At 51.1% G+C, this 14975-nt stretch overlaps 1 protein-coding gene across 6 annotated transcripts in view; it reads left to right on the top strand.

Moving 5' to 3' along the window:
- Positions 1 to 2384: 2384 nt before the first annotated feature.
- Slc2a5 (solute carrier family 2 member 5) overlaps positions 2385 to 14975 on the top strand; it is a 23508-nt gene continuing 10917 nt past the window's right edge. For 3 of the 6 annotated variants that reach the window (XM_040287892.2, XM_078025212.1, XM_005334791.5), the window contains exons 1-3: positions 2385 to 2532; positions 9893 to 9991; positions 10388 to 10548. In XM_040287892.2, coding sequence (XP_040143826.1) covers positions 2500 to 2532; positions 9893 to 9991; positions 10388 to 10548 — 293 coding nt within the window. In that variant the 5' untranslated portion in view covers positions 2385 to 2499. Of the gene's footprint in view, positions 2533 to 2720; positions 2984 to 9892; positions 9992 to 10387; positions 10549 to 14975 lie in introns of those variants that run through there. The other 3 variants (XM_078025211.1, XM_078025214.1, XM_078025213.1) reach the window with 3 other exon arrangements.

Genomic DNA, 14975 nt, shown 5'->3' with positions numbered 1-14975 from the left:
GTCCTGCCCTAGCGGGGTCCAGGGAGTCCTGAAGGGTGAGTGGCGAATAGATGAGACAGGATCGTTGGGTTGGAGCAATCTCCAGAGAGAGCCAATGCAGCTTTCTCTGGGTCTTCTTTTATTGCGATTTTTCTCATCATTATAGATTCAGAATACTGTCATTGATTATACAATTTCAAACTTTGCCAAGACATGACATTTCCTTAACCATGACTGGGGGTACAAAAAAATGTAACATTAATTTACATTTTTCCAGGATATGACCTTTAGTTATTTAATTATTAAAAGTGCCGAATCATCAATAAAATGCATCACTAATTTACATTTTTCAGATTTTCCCAAGATTTACCATTTTCCCCAAGATATGCTATTTTCTTATTAACTAATGTCAAACCAGGTAACTAGACTCTAAGTCTTCTATCATTAACCTTTAAGTTTAAAGTACACCTTTACTTTATTTGTAATCTAAAATTCCCATCCAAAAAAGTCCCCTTAAATCTTATACTTAAAATATCCTAAAGTTTATAAATCATTCTTAAAACATATCAGAAACCCATGCAACCAAGAACTTAAGAGTTTCTAAACCAAAAATCTAAATAGGATAATATTTCTAACATTATTCTAAAAATACATCTTATAAAGCTACTTTAATTAATTATTAAATTTATTCTCATAAAACTGGTTGAGCTGCTTTCTCAAAGAGTTTCTTGGTTTCTCAGTCAAGGTGCACTAGTTCTCATATCTTTATAATCTTTCTCAATAGAAAGTAAGTTCTAAACATCAGTCCACTTTCCGCCAATATTAACTATGCTCATCATAAATCCCTATGTAAAGTAAAAAGGGTTTATAAAAAGAGAAGAATATATCTTTATATGTTTTAACTTTCCTAAGTGTATAATGTAACTTTCCTTAACCAAAAATGAGACCACATAGGGTGAACTTTGTAAAATAAGCATAATGATTAGGTTTTCTAAGAGGCCGGAAATACGGGCTTGGGTTCTAGTTGATATAATCAATGTGGTGCCCAAAATTCTCGTGACCTTTCAGAGGATGATTGTCGTCCATTATCAGATTTGTCCTCAATGTGCTGAGACAGAAGAACAGCCTCTACTTTGTCCTTGACATGCTGAGGGGTAGTAGAACAGCCTCCAAGGCAAGAACTACCTGTTATTTTTCAGCCATCTGAAATTTAATTTGTTTGGCATTTAACATGCTCATGCCTCCTGTCAGGAACATGAGCATGGAAATGAAAAGTCCCAATTACACAAAAAAGGGTATCATGGTCTTGGTTTCCCACCAACCAGCGCGGCTTTGTCAGCATTCATCCTCAATGTGACCCTGCAAGACAGTGAGTGGGGATCTCCTTCACCAGGGAAGTGCTTTTCCTGTGAACAGGGACATAGGGACACCCCCAGCACACACACAGGACGTCCTCCTCAGTCTCCACACTGAGCAACCCTGGTCACAACTGCAGAGATTGCAGCAGGTGCCAAGGTCGGGTGGCCAACTCACAGTGGGCTCCAGTCACTAGTTGAAAGGTGAAGGAGGAGAATGACCAGATTAATTGGATTTGTGCCACGGCAAATAAAACCAAGATCGAGTCCTGCACAGAAGAAAACCCGCGGGCTTGGTGGGAACTTTGCTCTGGATTTTGGCCACTGGGTCTAGCATGCCCCTTGGCAGCTGAACACGTGCTAAGCACAGGGGCCAGCAGTGGCCTGGCTGTGAGTGGACAGCAAATGGACCCAGCCCAGCAGGGTGACTTACTTTCCCAGCCCAGAGGCCAGGATAAAGGTGCAGTTCTTTATTGCCTTCCCAACCCCGATGAATGCACAGAAAAGAACACCTCTAGGCCACTCATAGGGTCTTACAAAGGAGAATAAGGAACTGTCCCCCAAAAGAGTAACATGACGCTGGGGGTGTGGCTGCATGGTAGGGCACAGGCTTAGCAAGCATGAAGCCCCAGCTTCCATCTCAGCAGAAAAAAAAAAAAAGTTGTATGATTATTTGAGCAAAAACTGGCTACTGACTAGTAGGTCTTGGTTGCAGGCTCCCGGCTGGAACTGCTTCTAGAAGCGTCCAGGGACCCCATCTGCGGCCCCCCTGTTTGCCTGGTGTGGTATAAGTGTGACAATGTTGCTTTCCTTGTGTTCCTGACAGAAATAACCCTTCCAGTTACTCATCTCAAGCCTGCCTGGTGGACACTTCCGCTGTGGGGAAGCGCCACAGACTGTCCCCATCGGGACAGCGCTGGGCCTGCAACCCCAGGGCACCCACTGGCTCAGCCAAACCCCAGACGTGTAACTGAAAAGCGGAAGTGAAAGGCAGGCAGGCAGGCCTCTGGGTTCCCGAAAGGGTTATTCGGACTTAGACTGGCTGTAAAAATGCAATTGGCTGGTAGTTGCCACGGCCAAAGTGCATCCGGAGTGTCCTCTCTCTCCATCCAGTGTGTTTGTCACTTGGAGGAGGCAAGCAGCACGTTGTCCCTGCAGCGCAGAGATGGAGAGTTCCAATGAAGAGAAGAAGGAAGGGGTAAGTGTGTTGGAGGGGGCCAGGGCCTGCTGCAGGGCCTGCCCAGCGGCCCTGGGCAGTCATGGGGGTCCCTAGTATCCTGGAGCCAACTCTGAGACCCCGTGGGGGTACTTGCCCCTCCACCCACCCAGCTACTGGACTCTTACAGGGAGTAGAGGTGAGGTTTACAAATACCCTTTCTGCTGAGCATTCTACTGGAACAGCTGTTTAAAAAGTATCCAGACTACATTCCAAACTGAAGAGTCTGAAAGGGTTCATTTGCCCGTTTCTTCTTCACGGTAAGAATGTGAGATGAAGAGACTTCACAATCAGATGTGTCGGGTACAAAATCCTTAGATGCCGCTGGTGAGCTTTGGTCAAAATTTTGTTTTGAGTTTGGTTTCAGAGAATTTTAGTCTTTTCAGCAAGTAACATAGCTAACCTGCATGCAAAGAAGATAAACGCCAAAAAGGTATTGCTTGATTTTTTTTGTTTGTTTGTTTTTAGAGGTGGAGTCTTTGTGGCCCTCCACTAATCATATTACAGCCACTTACTTGTAGATTCCCTTGATTGAGGCAGTGCATAATGAGGGAAAGATAACATGATTTCAGACACTTTCCAGGAATCTGCGTCTTATTGATCACAATGACATTTACTTGTGGTGGAGAGGGGAAGGGTAGTGTGCATTTGTGCAGAACGTTGTTATTCTGTCGGGGATGGAGACATGCTCGTCACAGGCCGGTTGGAGCATGTGGAGTAAAAGTGGTTCTGGGAGATGGACGCACCTGTTACTCTTTCCTGCTCCATCCTGTTACCCCAACAGGACTTGGCAAGTTAGTTAACTCTTCTCTGCCTTAGTTTTCTCATCTATAAAATGGCAATCATAGCCTGGACCGTGGTGTACACCTGTAACCCCAGCCACAGCAGGAGGATCTCAAGTGCAAGGCCAGCCTAAGCAACTTGGAGAGACTCTGCCTCAAAAAAAAAAAAAAAAAAAAAAATGATGTGGCTCAGTGGTAAAGCACCCCTGGGTTCCATCCCTAGTGCCTAAATAAATGAAGAGGAATAACAGGCACTCCGTGTCATGGGTCCTGGAGTAATTAAATGGAATAATGCACATCAAGCCCCTGGCACAGTGAATTCTCCTATAAGGTTATTACTTCTGTGATCCTTTAGAGCGGGGTTAATCTCAGCTCTGTTGACATTGGGTACTAGATAATTCTGTGTTGCTGACACAGAATTGTAGGGTGTTTAGAAGCATCCCTCTCCCTGACTCACCAGATGCCAGGTGGGACAAGCAAATGTCCTCTAGAGACAGAAGCAATCCCTGCCCCCCAGCTGCCGATCACAGCTTTACTGCACGCCCGCATGCCCACTTGCCCGCACGGAGGTTTTCTTGTTTGGATTTCACAGCTTAGAAAGTGTTGGGCAAAAATCGAGTGTCGTGGCCTCTATTGGCTGGAACAGGAACGGAGGTAAAGAGGGCATGGCCAGAGGAGGGCCTGGTTTGCTGTCCGCCAGTCAAAGAGAAATGCAAGGGATGGAACCGCACCTCCCCGTGGCACACCCTGAAAATGAGCAACACTTTGTCAAAGGAAACGATTCCAATGGCCACATGCAAAGGGCATGACCAGTCATGGCCTCTCGTCCTCTGGGGGAGAAGTCTCCTCTGGGCCAGGCACAGGGGAGGACTTAGGAGCAGTGCGGGGAGGCTGCCTGGTCTGAGCAGAAGGTGCCAGGCAGTGCATCAGGCCCGGCTCTGTGGCCCTCTGTGACTCTCTGTGGCCCTCTGTGGCCCTCTGTGGTCCTCTGCAGCTCGCTGTGGCTCACTGTGACTCTCTGTGACTCTCTGTGGCCTTCTGTGGCTTTTTGTGGCTAGCTGTGGCCCTCTGTGGCTCTCTGTGGCTGGCTGTGGCTCTCTGTGGCCCTCTGTGACTCACTGAGACTCTCTGTGACCCTCTGTGGCTCTCTGTGGCTGGCTGTGGCCCTCTGTGGCTCTCTGTGGCCCTCTGTGGCTCACTGAGACTCTCTGTGACTCTCTGTGACCCTCTGTGGCTCTCTGTGGCTGGCTGTGGCTCTCTGTGGCTCTCTGTGGCCCTCTGTGGCTGGCTGTGGCTCTCTGTGGCTGGCTGTGGCTCTCTGTGGCTGGCTGTGGCTCTTTGTGGCTGGCTGTGGCCCTCTGTGACCCTCTGTGGCTCTCTCTAGCTGGCTGTGACTCTCTGTGACCCTCTGTGGCTCTCTGTGGCTGGCTGTGGCTCTCTGTGGCTCTCTGTGGCCCTCTGTGGCTGGCTGTGGCTCTCTGTGGCTGGCTGTGGCTCTCTGTGGCTGGCTGTGGCTCTTTGTGGCTGGCTGTGGCCCTCTGTGACCCTCTGTGGCTCTCTCTAGCTGGCTGTGACTCTCTGTGACCCTCTGTGGCTCTCTGTGGCTGGCTGTGGCTCTCTGTGGCTGGCTGTGGCCCTCTGTGGCTCTCTGTGGCCACGTGACCATAACCTCACTGGCCTTCGCTTTTCCCATTCATAAAGGAAAAAGACCAGTATCTGTCCAGTGTGCAGGAACTTTCTTCCAGGAAAGGAATAACCTGAAAGAAAATAATGGAATGGTTTAGAAAAAAGACAGCAAAGCATTTTACAACTAATCAAGAATTGTTGAATGAAATCCCCCCACAAAAGTACTTTGGGACTATGAAAGTATTTATTTCATGGAGTGTCCGCACCACAACTAGTGTAGTATCCTGAGCAAGTGACTTCCCCTCTGTATGCTAGGGGTTCTCGTTGTTTATTTGCATGGACCCGTTAGTTAATTAGCCCACCCACTTAGGCAGACCGGGTGTGGCTGGGAGGCTGGCCAGGGCACCCTGCCCAGTGTCCTGAGAGTCACACCCTGGTGGAGGTCAGCCCGAAGCTGGTTGTTTCACTGAGATCTGAAGGTGGTCTCCTCATCATGGAAACCAGGGCAAGATTCCTCCCCAAAAGTGTGGCAAGAAGAGCCCCCTTCCTGTGTCTGGAGGCCACCCAATGTCATCTCTGACTCTTCATCTTCCTCATGTCCTGATGCAGCTCAGCACCAGATCTCCCCCTCCCCTGCCCACTCCTGGAAAGAAAGGAAAAAGTGAGAGGGGGGCGGGGGGAGGAGGGAGGGAGAGCTCAAGCAAAAGAGTGCTTACGCCCTCTTGTATGTACTTTTAAAATACCTTCATTGAGACTAACTCACATGCCACATAATTTCAGCCATTTAAAGTGTACAACTTTAACCCTTAAAAAGGGGGAATCCTAGTGGGGCACAGTAGCATGCAACTGTAATCCCAGCAAAGTCTGAGGCAGGAGGATTGCAAGTTCAAGGCCAGCCTCAGCAACTTATTGAGGCCCTAAGCAACTTAGCAAGACCTTGTCTCAGAAGGACTGAGGGTGTAGCTCAGTGGTAAAAGCTCCTGGGTTCAATCCTCAGTACGAAAGAAAGAAAGAAAGAAAGAGAGAGAGAGAGAAAAAGAAAGAATCCTGTGTTTTTGCCACCAGCCTGGAGCCAAGGGACACTTTGCTAAATGAAATAAGCCTGGTGCTGAAAAACACGTCCCCTGTGGTGTCACCCATGTGAAAAAGCCAAACTCACAGAAGTGGAATAGAACGGTGGTTGCCAGGAGCTGGGGAGAGTCATGGGTGAAGTCGTCAGGGGTACAGAGATTGTTCTCCAGGGATGTGGTGACGGGGCGCGGGGGAGCTGTAGCTGATAATGCTTCCCTGTCAACTTGAGATTCGGTAAAAGAGTGGACCTTGACGGTCCTCACCGTGCACATACCGGAGACGGCCACGTGAGGACATGTGTGGAGCCTGACTGTGGCGTCCCTCCACGTGCACTGTGTCAGAAGGCCATGCAGCGCAGCTTGAAGGAGATGCCGCTCGGCCCCCGGAGGAGCTCATGTGCTGATAAGTTGAAAATATCCTGATAAGTTGAAAATATCCTAAGTTCCTACTGAATTTCTGTAGCTTTCACGTGAAGCTGATGCTACAGGTCAAGGACTGACTGTAATACAACCTTTATTTGTTATTCTTTGCTCAGTAAAGCTGGAAAAGAATTCAATATGAACTCTGTATACTCAGAGTTATGCGACCATCGCCACAATCTATTCTCGGACACTCCTGTCACCCCTGAAACATCTTTGGGGGCCCCCAGCTTACTGGGCCCCCGGCAGCCTCTCTTCTACTTTGTCTCTCAGATTTAGAATCAGAATCAGGTGATGGTTGTGACTGGCTCCGTGTCCCTCCTTGTACGAGCGTCAGTACTCCCTTTCTGCAGGGCTGAGTCACATCCCGGCGAGTGTGCACACCATGTTGGTCCATCTGTCCGTCACTGGCCCTCGGCTCGTTTCCACTGGGCAGTGGCAGTGCTGCTATGAAGGCTGCGTTGGAATGTTGGTGTGGACCCTGCGGCTTCTCTTGAGTTGCCTCCTAGGAGGCGATTGCTGGGTCACGTGGTCACTGAATGTGGGAGGACCCGCCCACCTTTGCCTTTTCCTGATGGCATCCCCAGGCTTTTGATCTGACTCCCCACGGCCCTCAGAGCTGCAGCCCTCTGTCAGAGGTAGCCTTCTGTCTGCCTCCCACTTCTGCTCTGCACCAGCAGCTGGAGTGTCCGCTAGAAGTCCGTGTCTTTGTGCCCCTCCTGTGCAGAGCAGTGAAGGCCTAAGCCATGGCCCTGGCCCCCACCCATCCCAGCCCCAGGCTCAAGAGCCCTATTCCAGGTGCAAGGTCTGAGCTCCCCTTTTTTTGTGGGGCTGGGGATTGAACCCAGGGCCCTGTGCATTCGAGGCAAGCACTGTACCAGCTGAGATGTATCCCCAGGTGCCAAGCGCCCCTTCTCTAGACCCCTCTTTTTAATCACTACTGTGATTTTTCCTCTTGATACTTATTGCATTTATAGTTTATTATTATTGGTTTTTTTTTTTTTTGATGTCTGTCTTTCCCATTGAACAATTTGGGGGAGGAGGTGGAGCAGTGGTATTGGAGATTGAACCCAGGGTGCTTTACCACTGAGCCACATCCCTGGCCCTTTTTATTTTTTATTTTGACAGGATCTCTCTAAGTTGCTTAGGGCCTTACTAAGTTGCTGAGGCTGGCCCTGAACTTGCCATCCCCCTGCCTCAGCCTCGCAGGTCCCTGGGATTACAGGCATGTATCACATGCCAGGCGTGAACAGTGATCTTGAGGGCAGCCGTTTTGCTCTCCAGGGCAAAGAAAGGTGGTTGGGCCAGCACAGTGAGACCCCCAGAGTGCCTGGCATTCCACAGGGTGAGTCTCCATTCCTGCAGGGTCTGTATAATGTGCCTGTGGCTTGAACTCAAGGAGGAAGCCAAAGACTAAAGGTCGCATCGTGTGCTCTGCACATAAAGGCTGTGGCCTAAGGTCTCTGGTCTTCTTTGCTGGGATCCCTTCAACGCAGCCGGGAGCTGGCCATCTATGGCGCCTGGCAGAATCCCCCATTCTGGGGTGTGAGTCCCTGGGAACCAGCCGGCCCCCAGCTGAGCTGTGCTTGGTCATCACGGTACCAACCACACTCCCATCCATGACCCAGAAGACTTCAACCTCAGGCCCTCAGGTGGAGAGTGCCACCTGCCCTGATGCTTTTATGGTTAATCCTCTTACTGGGAAGGGGGAAGAGAGCTGATAAGCCAATGTTTTCTTCCTTTTCTCCCTCATCCCTTTCAAACACAATGGAAGAGCTGTGGGCAGGAGTCTTTGTTTGCTTTCTTCACCACGGTATCCCAGCACTAGGACATGCCCGGCTCAAGATGTCGAGTGAATGAAGAGCGAGCGAGCCAGCGAGAGTGACCGAGGGCCCAGATGCAGCCCTCTGGGAGTGAGCCGGTCTGCGAGCCCTGCGTGTGTGGACGGTGGGGAGCCCAGAAGCCTGGGCGCTGTCCCCTGCCCTCGCCTCTGGGTGCACTTTGACAGCTGCCTCTGGGGAAGCTCTTATCTTCCTTACCAAAAGCATCCTGGGGTTAGCCATTTGCTAGTTCATTGGTGGGTTAATGAATAGTTAATCAGTCGGCCATGTGTTAATTCACTTGGAGAAGCCTGTGTCGGCCACCTGAGAAGGGTTAAGTTCACGGCTCTTCTGTTTAACAGCTCTCTTGAGGTTTGTTGGCATGGTCAGTGTGTGCAGGGTCAGCTTGAGGTTTTGACACACGGGTGCATTCTGTACGGTCACTGCCGCCAGCTGAGGGCCTGTCCGTGGCCTCCACGCAGCTCCCCGTGTAGGCATGGAGTGGTTTTGCTCTTGACCAGGGGCCCTTCCTTGCAGGCCAGGTTAACCCCTTCCTCTCTGAGCACCACCACGCAGGCTCTCTTCTCTCATGTCGGCCTCCCCGCTCCCCTCTCCCCTTCAGGTACAGCAGGGGACTGCCCAGCAAAGACCTGGGCTGGCCCCGGGAGAGGGGCGGTCGCAGAGGTCAAGCATGAACACAGTCCCCTGTGACGGGGGACATCTACGGGAGATTCAGACAGACAGCCCGGGCTCACCCAGCCGCGGGTGCGCTCTTAGCCTTGGCAGGGACACCATGGGGGAGTGTCATGGTCCTTGCTGCAGAGAGGAGACAGGAGGAGCGTGGGGATTAAGCTAGAAAGCGACCCTGAGAAAATTCAAAGTGACTCCTGTAGGTTCCGGGAGCAAAGCTCTTCCCACATCTGTCTGTCTCCCTGTTTCATTCCTCCAGGAATGTGTTCCCAGGCCAGGATGCACCTCAGAGGGCCTGGCATGCGTGAGGCCCAGGGTTCCATGCCCACCCGGCGAGGAAAAAAGTGTCCCCTCTGTCATTCACGATGGTTCTGAAAGGAGCTTTGAGTTTCTTCCTGGGTCGAAGGGGGCTATTTCCCCAGAGCACTGTGTTGAAGAGTCCCCAGAAATGTACAAGCAGCGTCCCACTATGGCACCCCCTTGTTAAGTTCACCCGGGGACTCGGGGGTCAGTGGTACCAGATAAAATGCTCACGTTTTTCTCTCTGGCCGGGAGCCTGAGCACGTTCACTGTCAGGAGCGTCACAGGAGCGATCCCGGGGTCGGGGAGGCTTGCTCCGTGTCTCTCTGACCTGGGGCCTCTCCGGGGGCGCTCCCCCAGCCCAGGGGCAGGCAGAGAACCTACAGACACCTGGGCCCCCGCACCTAGAGAAGGGGTGCACGATGCCCAGGACAGTCCCCTGTAACAAAGAGCCATCGGACCCTGCAGGTCCCAATTGTCACCATGGAGAAAGCCAGTCCTCACCCTCAGCCAGCGGCGCAGGCAGCAGGTGTGAGGACATGGAGTAGCCCAGAGGCCTGGCGGCACGTCTCTGGAGGCCGGTGAGGCGGGAGGTCCCGCCCCTGCTGTCCCTGACCCCCCATCTCTCTGGCAGAGGCTCACGCTCCTGCTTGCCCTGGCCACCCTGATCGCCTCCTTCGGCTCCTCCTTCCAATATGGGTACAACGTGGCCGTGGTCAACTCCCCGTCAGAGGTGAGGTCCCAGGGGGAGGGAGACACGCCTGAATGAACAGGGGAGGGCCCTCGGGGAGCAGGCTGGCACGGGTCGGGGAGCTGACCGGTGTCCAGACCTCAGCTGGCTAAGGGACACGGTGGGCTGGGCCCCGCTGGGCTCTGATCTTGGGTGGCCTGGAGGGAGTGGAGGGGCCTGGCGTGGGCAGCAGCTGCCCCCAGGGAAAGCCCGGAGCCGCCCTGGGCAGTTCACACTCTGGAGGCTTTCCCGGCAGGGCCCCAGGGGACCTGGCTGCTCCGGGGGCTTTGTCCCGGCCCCCTGGCCCCACCTGGTGATGCTGCAGGCTGCGTGCAGGGTGTCCCGTCGGGTGGTGTGACGGCCGGGGTCACCACTGCTGTTCTGTGCTCTTGTTTCCAGTTCATGAAGCAGTTTTACAACGACACCTACGGTGACAGAACTGGAGAGCTCATTGACACCTTCGCTTTGACCTTGCTGTGGTCTGTGACAGTGTCCATGTTCCCCTTCGGAGGCTTTATCGGGTCCCTCCTGGTTGGCCCCCTGGTGAATAATTTGGGCAGGTAAGAGAAGGAGGATTTTTAATTCCCCCCAATTCATAGACCCCTCCATTAGTGTTTTGTTGTTGTTTGGCACTGGAAATTGCACCCAGGGGCTCATTGCCACGGAGCCACATCCCCAGCCCTTTTTATTTTATTTTGAGACAGGATCTTGCTAAGTTGCTAAGGCTGGCCTCAAACTTGGGATCCTCCTGCCTCAGCCTCCTGCGTCACTGGGATTACAGGCGTGTGCCACCACACCCAGCTACCCATCATCAGTTTTTACACATGGGCCTTTTAAGTAAAACCTTTATCATGAGATGAGGGCAGAACCACTATGATAATTTTCTATTCTGGTCATAAGGAGAAGACCAGACATTGGCAAAGTGTTTGGGGTCTCGGCAAGGTCACAGTGGCTGGGACTCCCAGGGCACATGGAAAGAGCAGCTCGTGCAGTCACAGGTCAGGGGCTCACTGGGCTCTTGCCGCTCTTTTGCCTTGGAGGTATTTTCTCACCCCAAACCAAAACTAATTCTCTCCCTGGCATTTTTGCCAACAGAAGATCCAGACGCTGAAACAGCGCGGCCAAGGTGTGGGTCACGGCGAGGTCCTGACCTAGTGTTCTTGGACTCTGGTCATCAACTAACACAAAGGCCTTTCCCGTCTGCTGCTTTTGCCTCGGGACAAGGCAGTGTGCCAAGTCCAGGCCACACTGACTCCGTGCATCTCTGGCATAGCTCAGATCCATGCCAGGAGCCTCCATGTGGGACAGCGCAGCCTGAGGTCATCTCTCCCACTGTGACACAGCATTGTGACCACCAGGGTCAGGGTTGATCCTTGGCGCTATTTCCAGAAATATTAAAAAATTTGTATATTTCATTGTAAAAAAAAAAAAAAAAAGTCTTTAGAAACATCTACTCGCTCACCTCAAGTCCATGCATGTTAGGGAGCGACCCGTTTATAAACAGAACTCGAGAGGGAGACGTCTCACCGGCCACATCCCAGATAAGGAGCACAGGGAGGCTGGGGGAGGTCGCAGGATCTAATTAGCTCGAGAGTCAAGACCAGCGCTGGAGGGGCAGCTCAGTGGTGGAGCCCTGGTCTAGCATGCCCCAGGCCCTGGTCTTGATCTTCGGCACCACAAAAGACAAAAAAGGTCAAGACCAGAGCACAGACCAAGGTTCCTTCTCCAGTTTTTAAAAGGGTCTGAGAATAAAAATACCCAAGCTCTGTTTTGGGATCTGAGATCCTAAGATCTTCCTGGAAGGATGGTACTGACCCCAGTTTTCCCTGTGGATCCCCATGGGACACAGCGCCCTCCAGGTCAGAGCCAGGTCTGCAGGACGCTTCTCAAGTGAAGGACTTGCCCTTGGGTGGCCTTGGAAGTTGCTGACGGAGCTGCCTACTTGGGAATGTGACCAAAGCCGCTCAGTTGTTTGAAGTTTTCTTAAGTATTTGCATTTATTATTATCATTTTGGAGTGTATTCTACTTACAAAGAAAAGATATGCTGTAAAGCTGTGAAACAGCATGGCCTCCTGCCCGAGGCGTGGAGGGACTGACCACACCTACAGGGCTGTGAAGGGCGGGTCACCTGAGGACTGACACACAGCTGTACTCTTACGCCCCCACTTTGCAGGTGGGAAAAATGAGGCCCAGAGAGATGCTGTGACTTACCCACGATGATACAGGGGGCAGGTGCTCAGGATTCCAACCCAGGAAATTCCTCCTATTAATGGGGTTTTCCTTCGTTGAGCTGTTCCTGTTTGGTTTTGGGTGCAGTCGGGCCTCGGAGGCCAGTGCTCTGCCGGAGCTCTAAGGGTTTTTCATATATTTTACATAATAGTCCTTTATCAAATAGGTCTTTTGCAAACACTTTCTCCCAGTCTGTGACTTGCCTTTTCATTGTTATGACGGGTCTTTCACAGAGCAGAAATTTTTGATTTTAACAGATGCCATCTTATCAGTTATTTCAATAAAACTGACTTTTATTATGGTTTATTGTTGTTATAAAACTCTCTGGAGGGAGCTGGGGCTGTGGCTCAGTGGCAGAGCGCTTGCCTCGTACCTGTGACGCATCGGGTTCGTTCCTCAGCACCACATAAAAGTAAACAAACAGGCATGCCGTCCGTCCACAGCTACCAAAAACTACCCGCTCTGGAGCCTGCACCCTTATTGTTTGCAAGGCCCGCTTCCCTCTTTTTTTTTTTTTTTTTTTTTTGAGTGTCAGTCTTGCAAGTTGACAAGGCTGGCCTCTACCTCCAAGGCTCAAGCAATCTTCTTGCCTCGGCTTCCCATTGCTGGGACTGCAGGTGTGTGCCACCTGCCCAGCCTGTCTCCCTCCTGGATGTGCCACTGGTTCGGGTCTTCAGCATGTTGCCCTTATTCTGAAAGGTTGTATTAAAAACACTGAGTTGGCGTGGTGGCACATGCCTATAATCCCAGTGGCTCAGGAGGCTGAGGCAGGAGGACTCAGAAGGACTCTGTCTCAAAATAAAATACAAAAAAGGGTTGAAAAAAACCGTTCAAATTGAACTTATGGTTTTTCTATTTGTCCCTGAAGTTAGGGTCACTTCAGTTGATGCTGTATATATATAAATACACAGAGTAGACTCTACTAACATTATTTGTTTATTTGTAGTGCTAGGGATAGGACTTGGGGCCTCAGGCATGCTAGGCAGGCACGTGCCACCCAGCTGCACCCAGGGCACGTGCCACCCAATGTGTCTTGAGGCTGCGTTGAGGGTTCTGTAGATGTGCTGCTTCTAGCTTTGCCGTTCTTTCGGTTTTTTTGTTTTTGTTTTTGGCACTAACAATTGAACCCAGGGTGCTTCACCACTGAGACGCATCCCCAGCCCTTTTATTTTTTTATTTTGCGCCAGGGTCTTGCTGCGTTGCTGAGGGCCTCACTGAGTTGCTGAGGCTGGCCTCCACTTGGGATCCTCCTGCCGGGATCACAGCGTGCACCACGGCACCCGGCTGCCATCCTGTCTTCTACAAGCCTCCTCTTTGTGCTTTATATTTTTACATCAAATTATATTTTGTCAGCTCTCAGTTTGTCGCCCAGCTTTCCTTTTTTTTTTTTTTTTTTTTGTCTCTATTGGTCTTTTGATCCCTTTCCTAACCTTAGATTTTCAAACTCTTTATTTTTCCATGTTAAGTCACCGGTTCTTCTTTCCCGGGCTGTGCCTTTGGGGTTGGGTCTGAAAGGTCACGGCCAGCGGTCACTTTGCAGCATCTGTGCTCAACGGTCATTGCCAAACCCAGGGTCCCCCCCGCCCCGCCCCCCACACACCATCTTCTAGGAACGTCCTGGTTTTGCGTGGAACCCTGAGGTCTAGGGCAGGTCCACGATCCACTTCAGGTTAATGTCCCTGAAGGGCGTGTCCACGTCTAGGCTGACGCTGCCTGTGGAGGTCCAGGTGTTCAGTGGCGTTCTAGAAGTCTCCCTCCACCCCACGGAGACTGAGGATGGCGAGCGTCCTCCACTGAAGGGCCGGCTTGATTCCTCCTGTTGGGACCCCCGTCACTTAACGTGGTTTATCGTCCCTGGGAATTCTGTCGTCTGGACCCGCGCTGTCTGCCACACGCGTCTTTTTTCCTTTCTTTTTCTTTTTTCCAATTTTCTATTAAGGGCTGGGGCTGGGGACGTGTGTGTGTGAGGGAGGGAGGGAAGGAGGAGGCGGGGACCACCGCGCAGCCTCCTGAGGGACAGGTCCCTGTCTCCGGGCGCCATCCTGAGGCCCCTCCACGGGGGCCCAAGTCCACCTGCGGGTCAGCCTCCTCCCCTCCCATGGGAATGCTTTGGAGGTTTTGTTGAGTGTGACGCTCGTTATGGGTTTTGTTGACGCCCTTTATAAAGAAGTCTCTCCATAGTTACTTAAGGCTGGATTGGTTTTTGTTTGTTGGGGGGTTTTGGTTTTTGGTTGTTGGGCTTTTTTTGGTTTATTTTTGTGCTGTTGTTGTTGTTGTTTTCTGTTCTTTGTTTTTCATCATAAAGGGCTGTGTGGGGCTCTGTGGGACGCAAGAGGGTCACAGGTTCAAGGTCAGACTCAGCAATTTAGGGAAACTCTGCTTCAAAAATTTTTAAAAAGTATTGGGGGTGTAGCTCCGTGGTGGTGTCCTCGTGTCCGTCCCCAGTACCAAAATTTAAAAAAAAAAATCATAATGGCATTTCGTTTTATTGATTTCTTTTGACACTTCTAAGAGATAATCCTACGTTTTCCCCAGTACCATCTTTGATATGGTGAATGTATTGAAGGATTTTATCCATGCCGTTGAACCTGCTAATATTTCATTTAGGATTTTTGCATCTACGTGGACTTCAGTGAAGTTGGCCAATGCATTTATTTGTTTCTAATGTCCTTACCCAGTTTGGTTTGGGAGGTTACATTAAAACCACAAATTAGCTTATGATTTCAAAAGCCATGTCCTGTATTTTAATTTTGGGGC

The sequence above is a fragment of the Ictidomys tridecemlineatus genome, chromosome 11 (genome assembly GCF_052094955.1).
Source record: "Ictidomys tridecemlineatus isolate mIctTri1 chromosome 11, mIctTri1.hap1, whole genome shotgun sequence".
Lineage (NCBI taxonomy): Eukaryota > Metazoa > Chordata > Mammalia > Rodentia > Sciuridae > Ictidomys > Ictidomys tridecemlineatus.
Note: the sequence above shows the minus strand (reverse complement) of the source record. Positions and strands in the feature narration are given on the sequence as shown.